The sequence below is a fragment of the Ambystoma mexicanum genome, chromosome 9 (assembly GCF_040938575.1).
Source record: "Ambystoma mexicanum isolate Mex_15411 chromosome 9, UKY_AmexF1_1, whole genome shotgun sequence".
NCBI classification, from domain to species: Eukaryota; Metazoa; Chordata; class Amphibia; order Caudata; family Ambystomatidae; genus Ambystoma; species Ambystoma mexicanum.
Genome location: NC_090931.1, coordinates 710,266,714 through 710,281,682, shown reverse-complemented (window position 1 = coordinate 710,281,682; position 14,969 = coordinate 710,266,714). Strand labels below are relative to the sequence as shown.

At 47.4% G+C, this 14,969-nt stretch overlaps 1 protein-coding gene across 1 annotated transcript in view; it reads right to left on the bottom strand.

Moving 5' to 3' along the window:
* LOC138487396 (carboxypeptidase O-like) overlaps window positions 1–14,969 on the bottom strand; it is a 309,025-nt gene that overhangs the window by 62,360 nt on the left and 231,696 nt on the right. Inside the window, exon 11 of the mRNA XM_069613965.1 lies at window positions 11,962–12,164. Within this exon, the coding sequence (XP_069470066.1) occupies window positions 11,962–12,164 (203 nt within the window). The remainder of the gene's footprint in view (window positions 1–11,961; window positions 12,165–14,969) is intronic.

The window sequence follows — 14,969 nt, the reverse complement described above, 5'->3', positions numbered from 1 at the left end:
AACAATACTTACGCTGCCTGACTCTTCAGGTCCAAGATACCTGGTTGAACCTTCTCCACCTTGCTGAGTTCGCATACAATAACTCTCAGCATTCCTCCACAGGCTTTTCTCCTTTCTATGCTTTATACGGCCAGCATCCCCGAACCCTTCCTTTCCCTGACTTCGAATCCTCTACTGCCCCTGCTGTTACAGCCTGCGCCCGCGATCTTGTTTTGGTTCATGACCAGACCCTTCTCCATTTACGTGAGGCCCAAGTGTCTATGAAGGCAAAGGCAGCCCGGAAACAGGTGGCAGCCCCTGACTACCATGTGGGTGACCGTGTTTGGTTGTCGACCCGCCATCTGCACATCCCTGGTTGCCGGAAGTTGCTACCTCGATTTGTTGGCCCGTACAGGGTTCTCAAGGTCCTAAACCCTGTGGCCCTACGTCTTTTGATTCCATCAACTTGGTGTATACACCCGGTATTCCATGTCTCCCTGCTCAAGCCTTGCATTCCACCCACACATATCACCTCTTCTCCTGCCCCTGTCTCTGTCTCCTCTCCAGATGTCTTTGAGGTCAGTGCAATTTTGGGCTCTCGTTTTAGACGGGGTCGGCTGCAATACCTTGTGGACTGGTTGGGTTACGGTCCTGAGGAGCGCTCTTGGGTTTTTTCCCGGGATGTTAATGCCCCTAAACTGGTAGCTCGTTTCCATCGGGACCATCCTTCCTGCCCACGGGGTCGTGGGCCCTTGGGGGGTGCTCTGTCACGTCTCGCATTGTGCCCACTACTAGGCAACCCACTAGGCAACCCACGATCAGCCCGCATTTACCTTGCACATCACATCGGGGCACAAGAACACGACCTTCTGCTCGACACTGGAGAAAGATGACTGGTTTTCCAGGTGTTTTCCGACCTTCATTGTCCTGGCAACTCCCGTGGAAACTCTCTTATGCCTTGCAGCACCGCCGAGGAACACGGCGATTCACGCGTCACGTGAGGTGAACTGCTGCCAATCGCGTTCATCCTCTGCCATCACGTGATTTTCCCACGCTGCCGCGTTTTTGCATCATGTGACTACAACTAACAGTTAAAAGCGCCGGAAACCACGGTGGCAGCGCTTCTCAGCTGCTACTCGGAAGGACTGTTTGGCGTTATTGTTTTCATCAAGGATTCATTGGCTCTACGACCACGGACTGTTTTTTGGATACTCTACTTCTTCTTGGCTTCATCTGTTACCTTGCTTGCTTCCAAAGATATTCGACCCTGCACCTCCTCAACGGATTGCTTAAACGGATTATCCCTTTGCTTGGACCTTGTGCTTTGAACTGGTTTTGACCCCATTATGTGTTTTTGGACTCCTCTTGTGCCAACTTGCCCAGGTGTGGAACTACTACCCTGGCCTCTCTGAAAACCCGGCTCACTGTCCCTGCTGGTTGCCCCTAGTGCATTACGACCTAACCCACAGCTCATCTAGGTAAGCCTTGCTGCAATCAGTTCCTTATTGCTGTGTCCATATTGCATTAGTTGATAACCGTCTATTGCCTTACAGCGGTCAAAGGGGTTCTTCCGGCGTTTCCTGGTTCCAGTTGATGGCTCACCACACCTGTGGCCTCAAAGATTGCACAGACAGTATTTGGTCATTCTGTCTGTGTGGTACTTGGGGACGGAGGTATTTAATAATCGGCACGACCATCAAGATCAGAACAACTAGTCCTGGGTACAAAAGACCAATACTGACCATCAGTTGTCTTAATACCTCCCCGGTAACTACTAACCACGATAACTCTAAGGTCAGTCTTCATATTGCTACACCTGAATTTTCTGCTACACCAGATTCTGAAGCTGTAGAACTGGCTAATGGAACATACCAGTTACAAGAACAACTCTTCCGCCTTAAAAGACAAACTGAAGACCTCTATGATGAATTTGTCTATTTGCATCGTAAGAGTCTAGCAAAGGGACACAATTTACCAGACCATCTGGCACTATGCCCAACACCCGACATTCTGTCTTTAGAGATTGGAATGATAAGGCCTGGAATGGTAATACAGAAAAGGATACAGACTTATACAGAGCAGATGGAAGACCTGAACTTGGCATATGCATACCTTCTAAAGTTTGACATAGCTCATTCACTTACTAGCCACAGTAACTCAGGCTGTTGTTCAGATAGTGAAGAATTAACTCCTTTGGTGGGCCAAATCACTCACACTGCCTTTACACCACAAATCAAGTGTAATCATCTGACTGGAGATCCTGCTGAGTCAAAGGATTGTCCCGATCTTACCCTTGATGGCGGTCCTTTACTCACCCTTACAGCCTCTAAAGAGGTGACCAAGTCAGAGATGTACTCTGCTTCTATGGACTTTTGTGCACCAGACCATGAGTCAGATCCTGAACTATACCCAGTACCTGTCTAGAATCCAGCTTTGCCAACAGTCAATACCCCAGACCCATCTATCAACCTGAGCACACACGACTTTGAAGGCCAGCCATCAGAAAGCCTACCCTTTCCTGATCCTCCATCAGCCATGCTACCTGTTACAGAATCTGCAAGACCAATCTCTGCTGCTCCTCCTGCTAGTACTCCTGAATCTGCTACTGATGCAGCATCTTCAATCACTCTTACTGCAGTAGAGCACCCCCTTCCTCTCTGCCTGCAAGGACAGTACCTGTTGCAACGCCAGTTAACAGCTCTCCTATTAAGGCTACAGCTCTGGTTGTTCCTGCTGGTGCCTCTGCAGCACCTACACTTCCAGACTCTACTCCATCAGTCTCAGTTGCATCCCTGCCCGCTGGTACTCCTGTGGCACCTATAATCCCAGCTGCTACAGCACCTGAACTTCCGACTGCTATTCATGATCTCCCGGCTGCTGTGGCTTCTGAACTCCCTGCAACTCAGGGTGTCCCTGCAACATTTGTGACTCCTGAAGTCCCTGCTGCAAATATTAATGTTGCCATTGCTGCTTCTGAATATTTGGAAGACCCTCCTAGAGCAACCTATTCAGCTGTATCTATGGTTCCACCTTTCAGCACTGTACCGTTGCCAGCCCTAAGAAAACCACTACTTTCAAAGACATATATGCCATGGAGCCTGCAGCAGATCTTCACAGTCTCTCAGTTCATGAACACACTGTTGTGTTTGGTGCCCCTAAGACTTTGTATTTTCTGGATTCGATCTCAAGAGTTCTGAAGATTGATAAAGATTCCTCCTGTAAAAGCTCTCACCTTGCAGCCTTACACAGCTTTGGATCTTCATGATGTGCCTTATTAGTATAAGACTCTCTCACGGTGTGACAGGTCTTGGACGTGCTCTTCCTGTTGATCAGTCTTCAGGGGGCCTGGAGAGGGGCATACTGTCATGCCTGTGCCACTGGCGCACACATTGGCAACCATCATGGACGATATGGTACTCGTTTATCTTCATAATACTCTTTAAACAACCCCTATTCGCATCTTGGTCCTTAATTTCCATTTGTACGACATTGGTACTTTCCTATTTAACCAGCTAACTACATGTACCATAATGCACCTTGCTACAGCTATCAATTCCTGGCCATTCCCATTCGTCAGTATTGGAACCACAATCCCCAGAAGCCCTAGCGATCAGTGCTGTTTCCACCATCTCAGGACCAGAGAGGGAGGAGGCAGATTATCTTCAGGTGCGCTGCTCCAGGTGCTGCTAATTAGCCTGCCTCAGTACAGGGCAGGGCTGTATTTAAGCAGCTGCCTGCAGGAGCTCAGTCTCTTGCATCAAGAGTCCTCCAAGCCCCTTTTTGCCTTGTGACTCGAATGTGTATGCTGTTCCTGTTGCTGCATTTTCCTGCTTTGATCCAGTGCTCTTTCGGGGCTGCCTGCCTTGCAGCCTGCTACACTCTGCTGCCTACAGCCCTAGCCTTCTGGGATCCCTGCCTCACAGCCCTGCTCCTCTGGGCTCCCTGCCTTGCAGCTTGCAACCCTCTGCTGCTTACAGCCCTGCTCCTCTGGGCTCCCTGCCTTGCAGCCTGCAACCCTCCGCTGCCTACAGCCCTGGTCCTCTGGGCTCCCTGCCTTACACTCCACTGTCTTCGGCCCTAACCTTCTGGGCTCCCTGCCTCACAGCCCTGGTCCTCTGGGCTCCCTGCCTTGCAGCCTGTTACACTCTGCTGCCTACAGCCATAGCCTTCCGGGCTCTCTGCCTCGCTGCCCTGCTCCTCTGGGCTCCCTGCCTTGCAGCCTGCTACTCTATTCTGCTTTTAGCCCTGACCCTCTGGTCTCCCTGTCTCGACACCCTGTTCCTTTGGGTTCACTCCTTGCTGCCCTACTCCTCTGGGCTCTCTGTCTGCTGCCTACAACAGCACTCAGTCCTGCTCCTCTGGACTCTCTGCCTTGCAGCCTACTACCGTCCTCTGCAATCCACTACAGTTTTTCTGCACCTTGTGCCATCCGTTACTGCAGCCCTGCTTCCTTGTTTGCAGCCCACTATTTCCTGGCTGCTTCTCCCTTGCTCTCTTCCTTCTTTGCAACCCCTTGTTCTTGATCCCTGTCCTTCTCTTCCTTGAGTCCTCTGTCCTCCCCTTTAGTTTACCCATTTCTTTTGTACTGTTTTTTCCTTCATTCCCTTCTGCTAGATTTCTCTTAGACTTCCTTTACCCTGGTTATTTCTGTTCTTGTCTCTCTTGTGTCTTATGTTGATCCTTTGTACAGAGCTTGACTGTTGGTTTCCAGCAGGCAACCTATGCTCCTTCCCTTGTCGCGTTTTCAGTGTTAGGCACCCACAGCTGTTGTTCCCAGCCATGAGCAGACAGAGTGGGCCCCTGTAATAGTAATCTCTGCAGAAGGCTGGAGTTTCCAAAGGTCTGTGGAACACTCTTTTCCATTTCTGTATCTTTGTATTTCCTGCCCCTTTCTGTTCACAACTACAGTTGCCTACTTTTCTTTCTTGTTGAGTTTCCTGCTGTGTGTGTACTTATCTGTCACGTTACATCAGCACAGCCACCCAAACCCTACCTGGGGGCCCTGTGCCACTCTTGACAGAGTGCCATCCGTGACAGAAGGTCCCACTTTCTTTTAAGGGGTTCTTCTAAAGCACCTATCATGCTCTTCATAGTTCTGTTAAACCTCTCTACCAATCCATTGGTGTGGGGAAGGTAGGCAGTAGAGAACTTGTAGGTGACTCCACAAGTTTTCCACATGGCTTGTATGTAGTGGGACATAGAATTTGATCCCCTGTCAGATATCACCTCCTTAGGAAAATCTACTCTGGTAAAAATACCAAGTAGGGCCTTAGCCACAGCCGGAGCTGCAACAGTCCTCATAGGTATTGCTTCAGGATACCTAGTGGCATGATCCACTAGAACCAGGATAAACCTGTTACCTGAAGATGTGGGGGCGTCAAGAGGACCAACGATGTCAATCCTGACCCTCTCAAAAGGAACTCCCACCACTGGGAGAGGCATCAGGGGTGCCACATTCTGGGCTCCACTCTTGCCAGAGGTTTGGCAAGTGTGACAGCTCCTGCAGAATTTGTCTACTTCTGAACCCATCTCAGGCCAGTAGAAGTAAAGAGAGAGCCTTTCCTTGGTTTTCTTAAAACTTAAGTGACCAGCCAAAGATATCTCGTGGTCTAACTGCAGAGACTGGAGTCGGTTCACTCGAGGTACTACAAGTCTTTTGCAGTCTCCAGGGGTTGACTCGGTCGGTTCACTGTAGAAGAGGCCATCTTCCCAGTGCAACCTATACTTCCAAGGCTCAGTCCCATTGAGCTGAGAAGCTGCCTGCAGTTGAAGACCTTCAAGAGTAGGACACTCCCTTTGTCCTCTGTTGAAGTCTGCCCTGTTGGGTCCACCTTCTGCCAATAAAGACTGCAGGTCAGGATGGTCAACAGGGTCAAGATCTCCAACCAGAGTAAGATCTTCTTCTAGATCTGATTCCTCAGTATCTGGTTGAACCATACATGGTTGAACCTCACACTCAGCCTCAGCTGGTGGAGGAGTCACAGGTGTGATTTTGGACAATCTTGGAGATGTCCTTCTGGGCACAGGAGTGCTTGCAGGTTTCTTGCTGGCAGACTTGGGTTTCCCCTTTGTCTCTTTCTGTCCTGCAATAGCAGTAAGTCCTGTGGACAGGGGGTGATAGTTTCTTCTATCAAATCCCCAGGAGAGCCTCTCAAGGTTCCCTCCCTAGCAGACCTTGTGAGCTCCTGCTTCCTTTTGCTGGGAGGCCTGGGGGTATTGGACACAACTCCTAGAGTTTTAAGGTCATTACCCAACAGGACTCTCCCAGGCACGTTATTTTGCACACTTACAGGTATGCTGACAGTCATGCCATTGCACTGGATGAGAGCTGGTTACTGGGGAACCACTTGCACAGGGCCTCCAGCTAACTTGGTTAGGTGTTTGGGTGCCTTAGCAACATCCTCCACCTTGAAACTGTTTTATTAACCACAGTTATGCTGGCTCCAGTGTCTCTGATGGCAGGGGTTTCCTGACCGTTCACAAGAACACTATCTTTGTAATACTCTTTAGTATTATCTGGGATTGAGTTATAGACATCTAAGTTCTGTTGTTCCCAAAGACCCAAGGACACTAAAGAAACAACAGCTGATACTCTCATGAGCTCATCAGCTAGTAACTGAAAGTTTCCACTGGCTATAGGTACTTCATCCACCTGGGAGAAGACTAAGGAGACAGTGTGGACCCCTGAAGGTTTACCCTTACATCTGGGATCTCCTTTCACATAGTCAGTTAACCCACAAACAAAACATTTACCAAATGCTTTATTGAATGGGGGTTTGTTCTGACCTTAATCTGGTTTGGGACCAGAGGGTATACTAGCCTGATTCAGTTTCCCTTGTGTCTTACCCTGGTTATGTTTGGGTTCCTCTTTTGGATTGGATTTATTGGAATTCTCTTTGTTGTCCTTCTTGGGCTGCTTTCCCTCATCCTTCTTCTGAGTTGCCCCAGAATCCTTGTGAGTAGCCCTGTTGGTAACCCACAGGTCAGCAGCCTTAGCTAACTTCTAAGGATCTATCTCCTTTGAGTCAGCCAAGTGCTGTCTAAGCTCAGGGGAGCAGACATCAAAAATAGACTCCAACATTACAAGATTACTCAAACCTTCATAAGAGTTCACTTTGTAACCCTTAACCCAGCCATCTGAGTTTTTCAAACATTCACACACCCAGGTAGCCCAAGGGGTACCATCATGCTTTTTGAGGGTCATAAACCTCTTAAGGTACTGGGAAGGGGTCTTCCAAATCTAGCTATTAATGCTAGCTTCACACAATCATAATCCTGTTTATCCCCCTCCCCCAACTCAATTACAGCATCACTTGCAACAGGGGCCTAGAGAAAAGCCACGGAATCAACTGATTCCCTGAGATACCCTGAATCCCATGATTGTACTCAAACATTGCTAACCAATCCAAAACATCAAGTTTAGTCTAATACATACCAATCATTTATTTTGGCATACAGGGTCTCTCAGGGCTGGAAGACCTAGAACACTCTGGGAGAGAGACATTTTCCAAAGACAATTTCTTCATTTTTAGAGCATGAGCCATCTCCATTTCTCTGAGCCTTAATTCTTGATGTTTCATGGCAGTTTGTGCTTCAATACGTTTCACTTCTAATTCAAGTCTCATTTTTTCTAGTGCAATAAACTCAGGAGTGAGTGTAGGACCTGTGGGGGTCCCTGTGGACAGAGGTTGTGGTTGTTGAGCAGGCAAGGGGTTGGTAGGAACTCCCAACAAAGGGTTATCTACTTCTTCTTCAACACTTTCAGAATCACAAATATCAGTATCCACATTTACTGGAGGGGTAAGTCCTTCTGACCCACTCTACAGGCTGTTTTCCCAATAACTTAGCAACCAGTTCTGATTTTTTTCCTTTACCAGAGAGACTCCTCTCCCTACACATGGTTCTAAAAACCTCAGCAGTGTAGTTTGAGACCCTCCTCAGTGTAGCTTTCCATATTTGACATGATTTCTCAGTTAATAGAATTAGTGGTGTTTAGCCTTGTGGTTAGTTGACCCAAAGCAATAGCAGTGTAATCACTATACTAAGTGTAATCACTATACTTCCAAATCCTCACTGCTGTACACCAGTGTTAGGCAGAATCCTGTGCAGTGCCCTTGGGGACCACTACACACAATTAAGACTACAAGTGTCTAAAGTGGTAGTAGTAGTGGAGCAGCCAGACTTAACTCAAGAGTAAATGAGCAGTACTAGAGATTACACAAAGGTCCACAATCACTGTGACTCAAGCAAACACTGACTCAAGGTTTCAGGTAAAAAATATAAGTACATTTATTTTTAAACCATCTGTTCACAAAACACTTCACTTCTATAAATTCAAATTCAAACGTAAAATACACTACACACAACCAATTCCACTTGTTCCAGCAAATTCAAGGTAAGTACATTGGGATTTGACAGACCGTTGTTGTGATACTAACCCGTACCCGTGAATAGAAATGCTCACGAAGTTAAAACACACTTTGTACTTTAGAATTTAAAACAAGGGAAAAGTGGATAGAATCACAGGCAATACTTTTGTCAAGGCAAGGGAATCGGAGGACTTGTTCAAAGATACAGATTAAAGTCAATAGGTCTGCGCCAGTGTCAACGGAGCAGATGCTCAGTTGCCGTGGATCACACGTTAACCAGTTCAAGATTCAGGATTCCAAGAGTAGTTAGATATTGTCAGATGGAAGGAAAAGTTATAAGAGGGAAGGAAGAAGGAACAAATCTTCGAGGAGTAAAGGGGTTCACCCCGTTCTGGATGGTCAGACGAAGAGAACGCCCAAATGTGCACAGTACCTTATTCCGTTGGAGAAAAGCCAGTGCCACAACAGTTGTTCCTGCAGACTCACGGTTCCTGCGGCTTCAGTCGTGGGGACAAGGAGGACGTCTGGAGCGATCTGCACTACCCAGGGATGTGGCCAGCAGCAGTGAAAAAGACAACAATGAATAAAAGGTGCACTCCTTTAAATCAGGAGAGGGCTCTTCTGATGGCTATCCGGTCCACTACAGCACAGCAGTGATTTCGACCCAGGAGAGGATTCTCTGACTGAGGAAAGGGTGAGCTGGTTGATCCCACCAGGCTCAAGGGAAGAAAACTCCGGACTGGATCTTCTCTTGTCGTTGAAGGGTAGATAGCTCAGGACTGCAGCAGGGCTTCACCGGGACTCGAGATTGCAGCAGCCGTCTTCTTCTCCGCTTCTCTTCAGTTCTTTGCAGTTCCAGTGGCGACTCTGCCTTCTAGCCCAAGAGTCCTGCCTTTTATGCCAAAATCCCCCATTCACACAGCCTGGCTGTCAATCACTCAGCAGGGGGGTTGTCCAGCCCAGACAACCACCTCAGCTAATCAACACAAAATGCGACTTGGGTCTCCAAGGAGACCCTGTGCAGGGGGTGACTACACCCCTCCCTCACATTCAGCCCACCTAGACACCCAGACGCCAAAGGAGGGCAAACCTGGTTTGCCGCGCAAAGAAAGACCCAAGAAGGATATTAACAAAAAGAAATGGTGATTAAACCCAACCGGAGCCGAAATAAAAAGTATTTGGGCAAGTTGGTTTAAAGTTCGAGGCTACAAAAATAGCCTTAAACGTTACCACGTTATGTAATATAATCGCGGTAGGAAAAATAGGGTAGATACCACTGCCACCAGCCAAGTCTTAATGTTAAGGGAGCGAAACAAGGCTCCAAGCGGCACAGATAAAAAGGGCTAAGACTTAACCCTTTCTAATACTCCATATAAGATGGGGTGTATTGGATCTGTGGTACAAGTGACTATGTAAAGTTAATGGCAACTTTACCCTTTTCTGGGGCACAGTAGTCATCCCCAGAAAATGGAGTCGGTGGGAAGTCTAAGAGACAACCCTGTGTCACTGCACTGAAGGTGCTGTGTAACACACAAAGAGTGGGGCTACTGAAGTGGTGTACTCCAGAGTCCACAATCACAAAAAACAGTTGAAATACACATGGCAAAACACAGGTAAGAGTGGGGAAAAGCTCACACTTTTACCAGGTGGAAAAAATAAACTCCAGAAATCCAGCAAAGCTGCTGAGGGACTCACTAGGTAAGGGAAATTAGCCATAGAATGAGAATTCCCCCAACACCCCTCCCACCCCAATGCCCCCGTGTGTCTGTCTGAGCCCCCCACCCCAATGCACCCGTTTGTCGTTCTGTGCCCCCTGCCACCCAATTCCCCCGTTTGTCTGTCTGAGCCCCCCTCCAACCCTAATCCCCCCGTTTGTCTGTCTGAGCCCCCATTTGTTGTTCTGTGCCCCCCCACCCAATTGCCCCCATTTGTCTGTCTGAGCCCCCTTCTGCCCCATTTAGTGTCCCACCTTGCCCATGCGTCCTCCTGTTTTCATTTTCTGCCCTCTGTCCATCTGTCAGTCCCTTCTACCCCTTTGTCTTTCCTGTGCGCACCTACCTCCCCACACCTTTCTTCCTCTCTCTCTCCCTGCCTTACCTCCTGTCCCCCTCTACTGTCTCCTAGTTCCCCTCCCTTTCACCCCCTGCCTTCTGTACCCTGATTCTTTCCCCTTCTCTTCCCCCTGCTTGCTTCTCTTCCTGAATCCCCCCTTCTCTCTTCCCCCTCCCTCAGCCCTCCCCCTTCCCCTCCTTTCCCAACTTCTGTCTAATTCTGGCACTACCCCAATTGCCGTCAGGCATAGTAATTGTAGCCGCCTGTTTTATGCAGTAGCCTCCCTCCCCCTCTCCTCTCTTACCCTTTGTCCTGTGTAAGTTTAGCACTACCTCAATTGCCGTCAGGCATAGTAATTATAGTTGCTTGCCTTCTGCAGCCTTCTTCCCCTCCCCTTTCACTTCTACCACCATAGCACTTACTCTTATCAGTGTCCCTTGACTTCTGATAATAGCTTGTCTGAGCCTCCCTTTCCTTCTTGTCGTCTCCTGCCTCTCCCTCCCCATTACTATCTCAGTTCAGTCGCTGACCCTCTAAGATAGTCACTTGTTTTGTTCCTCTCCTCTTCCCCTCGCTGCCCTCCCCCACACCCCCCTTCCTCCCCCTTCTCTCGTCACTCTTGCACTGCAACAATTGCCGACAGCCTCAGTAATGTTACTGCTAGCTTTGTCTCCTTTTTTCCTTCCCCACCTCTCCCTTATTGTTCCATGCACTTGTACTATCTGTTACGATATGATAGTTTCTTTTCTGACATTCTGATTTGTTTCAAGGACCTGTAAGAATGTAACTGTATTTTCCCATGCTCCCTCCCTCCTTCAAGTGCTTTGAAACACATTGTGTATAGGCACTATAAACATAAACAATCAATCAATCAAATTAGTGGTTGCCTGAGCTGCTTCAGCAGTAGAGACTGGCAACATAAAGTGTCACGCTCAAAATTGTTATATAAATCCCCCTTTCTAGCACAGACGGCTATAAACTGTGGCCTTACGCGTTGACCATACTGGTAGGGCTCACGAGACAGTTGTCGAAAAACATCTGAAGAGCCAAAGATTGCAGACCATTGTTCTTCCATTTATGACTGAGAAGAAGCTACTTGAGTGTTTTCCATTTTGTCTGTCTATGAACATGCTGCTTTTCTAAAGTCAGTTCTTCCCCTTTGTTCTTTGACTACATATTTGTATTATTTTGTTGTTGAATTATTTAAATGTATGGTATCTTGTTGTAAAGTGGTCTGTCTGTCCTTCTGGATAAGGTATGCAGTATGTAAATCCTGTGCATAAAAATAAAAATTATATTAAATGTTGCGTGAAGGAAAGGATTTTTTGGGAGTCAGATAGTCTCTGCTAGTGCAGTTTGGGTAGTCATTAGACTTTCTAAAAGCTTCTCAAAATCAGCCCCAAATTAATGGTCTCTCCACTTTAGACACACATTCTTAGCATCACATTCCTGTCCGAGGCAGTTACCAATTATGCTCTGGGATATTATGGGTCCTATACTCTGAACGTGCTCACATTTCAGTGCAGGTGATTTGAGACCTGGCCCTGGTAGGGTATCTTACCATTTGATGGTGGTTCTTTGAAGGCTCTTTTGTGTACCCATATGCTTGGAGAATGAGCTGTCCATATGAGTGAATTGTCAAGTAGCACAAAATATCGGATTTCTTGGTTTCCACCAGCCGGGCTACTGCTTTAGTCTCGGGCTCTGATGCTGGTCCTGTCCCACAGAATATCTCTTCTCTGCAGTTGTGTGATGCTCCAATACCTATGTCACAAAAAAATAAAAAACAAAGTCTTCAATTGTCACTATCAGGTGTATGAACTTTAACATTACCAACTATTCTCGATTGAAAGCCTTTTTCGTCTGAAGTAATGTTTTGCATGTATCCCGATGTTGGCTTTCACTGCCATGCGCCTGTAAAATTATACAATAAGGTGCACTAATGATACATTGACATGTGTAATATATATATTAAAACCTGAAATGAGAGTATCATAATATATGTTTGGGGAGTGACAGTTGACATTTATGAACTGTACTTCGGCTGAAGGAATAGTATAAAACTAATTACACAGTACTGCACGCGTATTAAACTTTCATGATACTTAACGCAGATATCCTTATTGGAGTAATGTATATACTTCTGTCAAATACTGAAATCAAAACCTTTGAATCATTACTTCTTTATCTATTCTCCTTCTTCTAGTCCTTACACTACGAGGGGAGTTGGCATTGGGGACTTTGGGGTGGCATCTGGGATAGCCAGGGCGAGCCTGGGACCACCTGCAAGAATGGAAGCCCTTGTGTTGAAGATTTTTAATTCTACAGCTGAAATTGTGAGTGACATCAGAGGCCAAGGGGAATGGGGAGTGATGCCGATACACAACGAAAGACGCAACAGTGGTTGGTGGGCTCCCACATACTGGTCCTCATCAGAGATGCCATCCGGACTGGATATGGAACCAGCCTGGAACACATTTCAGTCCAGGCAAAATGCCCCCAGACCTCATAGGGTAGCAGCAATGATTATGGACTGGGTGGGGAATAACCCCAGCTCCATCAAGATCGCTTACATCCCAGGGAACTTGAATGCTAAGGCTGAGCACTCAGCCATAATGTCCCCTTCGCAATGGAAAACTCCCTGAGCATAGTGAGTATCCTTTTGATTTTCATGCATTTTGGCTGCCCCACATTGTACCTTCCGGCAGAGCAATGGCGTACTCTCCTTATCCTCTTCTTCTACCGATCCAGGGAATTGGGAGCAATGGCATCAGAGGGCATGGCACTTGCTCCTTCACCCCTCCTCCAATGATCTGACCCTTCCCCTGGACCCTCCTCAACTTATATAGCTAACGCCCTCCCTCAATACACTAGATGACCTGGCACCTGAAAGAGTAAAATCTGGACTGGATGGCCTACCCCCCATGCTTGGCCACTGCCAGTCAGTGCTCCAGGAAATCATCCAGTCACTCTGACTGTGCCCATCACTGGATGTCTTTCACAAAATGTGGTAACTTGCAGCCATACATGGCTGCACTTTTCCATTGATCCTACTTTCTCCCATTGAGAAGAGATCTGAATTTGCTGATCCTTATATTCTCTCCCAGTACTCCGCTTGGGACCGTCCACTGGTATTAAAAGCGATGGCCTCTCCTCATTTCAAACCTCTTGAGAATATTCCATGAGTCTTCTGACCTACATATGTCTCCGCCTGGTGGATATTGCTTCAACCAGGAGGTTGGGGACGTTTGGTGCCTTCAGCTGCACCCCCTGCATGAGGTTAATCCCGAAGGGTTAGGTCCCTCACCCCACCTCCCTCTTCTAAGCTAAAGTGGTCACTGTTGTGGGTTTGTATGGAGACCTTGTCTTGCTCACACTCTGTTCAGAGGTAGGGACAATAGTGCCCAGTTTTACACACCATCTGGATGTAGGCAGAGTGATGAGAATGTACCTACTATACATGCTCATTCCCACCAAGGGGAGACCCCTTTTATCTCATTCAGCTAGGGCACGTGAGCAAGAAGTCAATCAACATCACCCTAAGTAGGTGGATCAAAATGGCCACCTCCCATGCCTATCAAGCCTTCGTGCGGCTCCACCCATGCATGTTCTAAGGCAATCGACGGAGTCATATCTGCCTCTGGGGCAGTCATCAAGGGGGTTCACAGCATGAAAAATACAGGGTGACCACCTGGGTCTCCCCGTCTCCATTTATTACCCATCAAAAACTGAATGTGTGTCCTCCCTGTATGTTTTTTTTTGGCCTGCCATCCTTTCTTGCGTCAATTACTGATCCTTCCATCAGCAAAAACAAAGACAGGTTTTGTTCGCTGTATTTCTGCCTATCGTGATTATGTGTAATTCCTCATGTGCTGCTTTTAGATTCTTATAGTGTAAGGACTAGGATGAGAAAGAGGAACAAACGGGTAATGCCTAGATAACTTACTGGTAATCCCATTATACTGAAGCCAACTCTTGCTCGTTCAGGTCCCACAACAACTTCTCCCTACCAATGTTAGATATGGCCCGGAGAGACACTGCTTTACTCTGTTCAGGTAGGGCTGCAGCTGGAGCCCTTCTCATCTTCCATCCACAGATAGGAGACACCCTGGGGCGCTGCCCACCAATGAGGTTTTTAAAGTATATACTTTTAAAACCGTTTTCACTGGGCTGAATGTCTCTGAGGTGGATTACTACAAAGTGTAAGGACTGGGACAAGGAATAATACAACCCAGTGTAATGTGATCACCAGTAGGGCTTATTACATTGCATTGTAAAATAGTGAATGTGCACCTTGACTTTCAGTTTATAATGTATGCCATTCGTTGTTACACTTTACGTTTGTTTATATTTCATTTTGTTTTATTAATCAACACATTGGGCATCATTACGAGGTAGGTAGTTAGGGATTACCGGCACCGGTAAGGGCACCGGTGCCGGTAATCCCTTACCACCCTATTCCGAGTTCCCTTAGCGGGTCCCTTCCTCAACGCCTGGTTTTACCAGGCGTAATGGATGGGACCCGTTAAGGGACTTTAGAGCTAATAACGGTACCGCAATTTGCAGTAC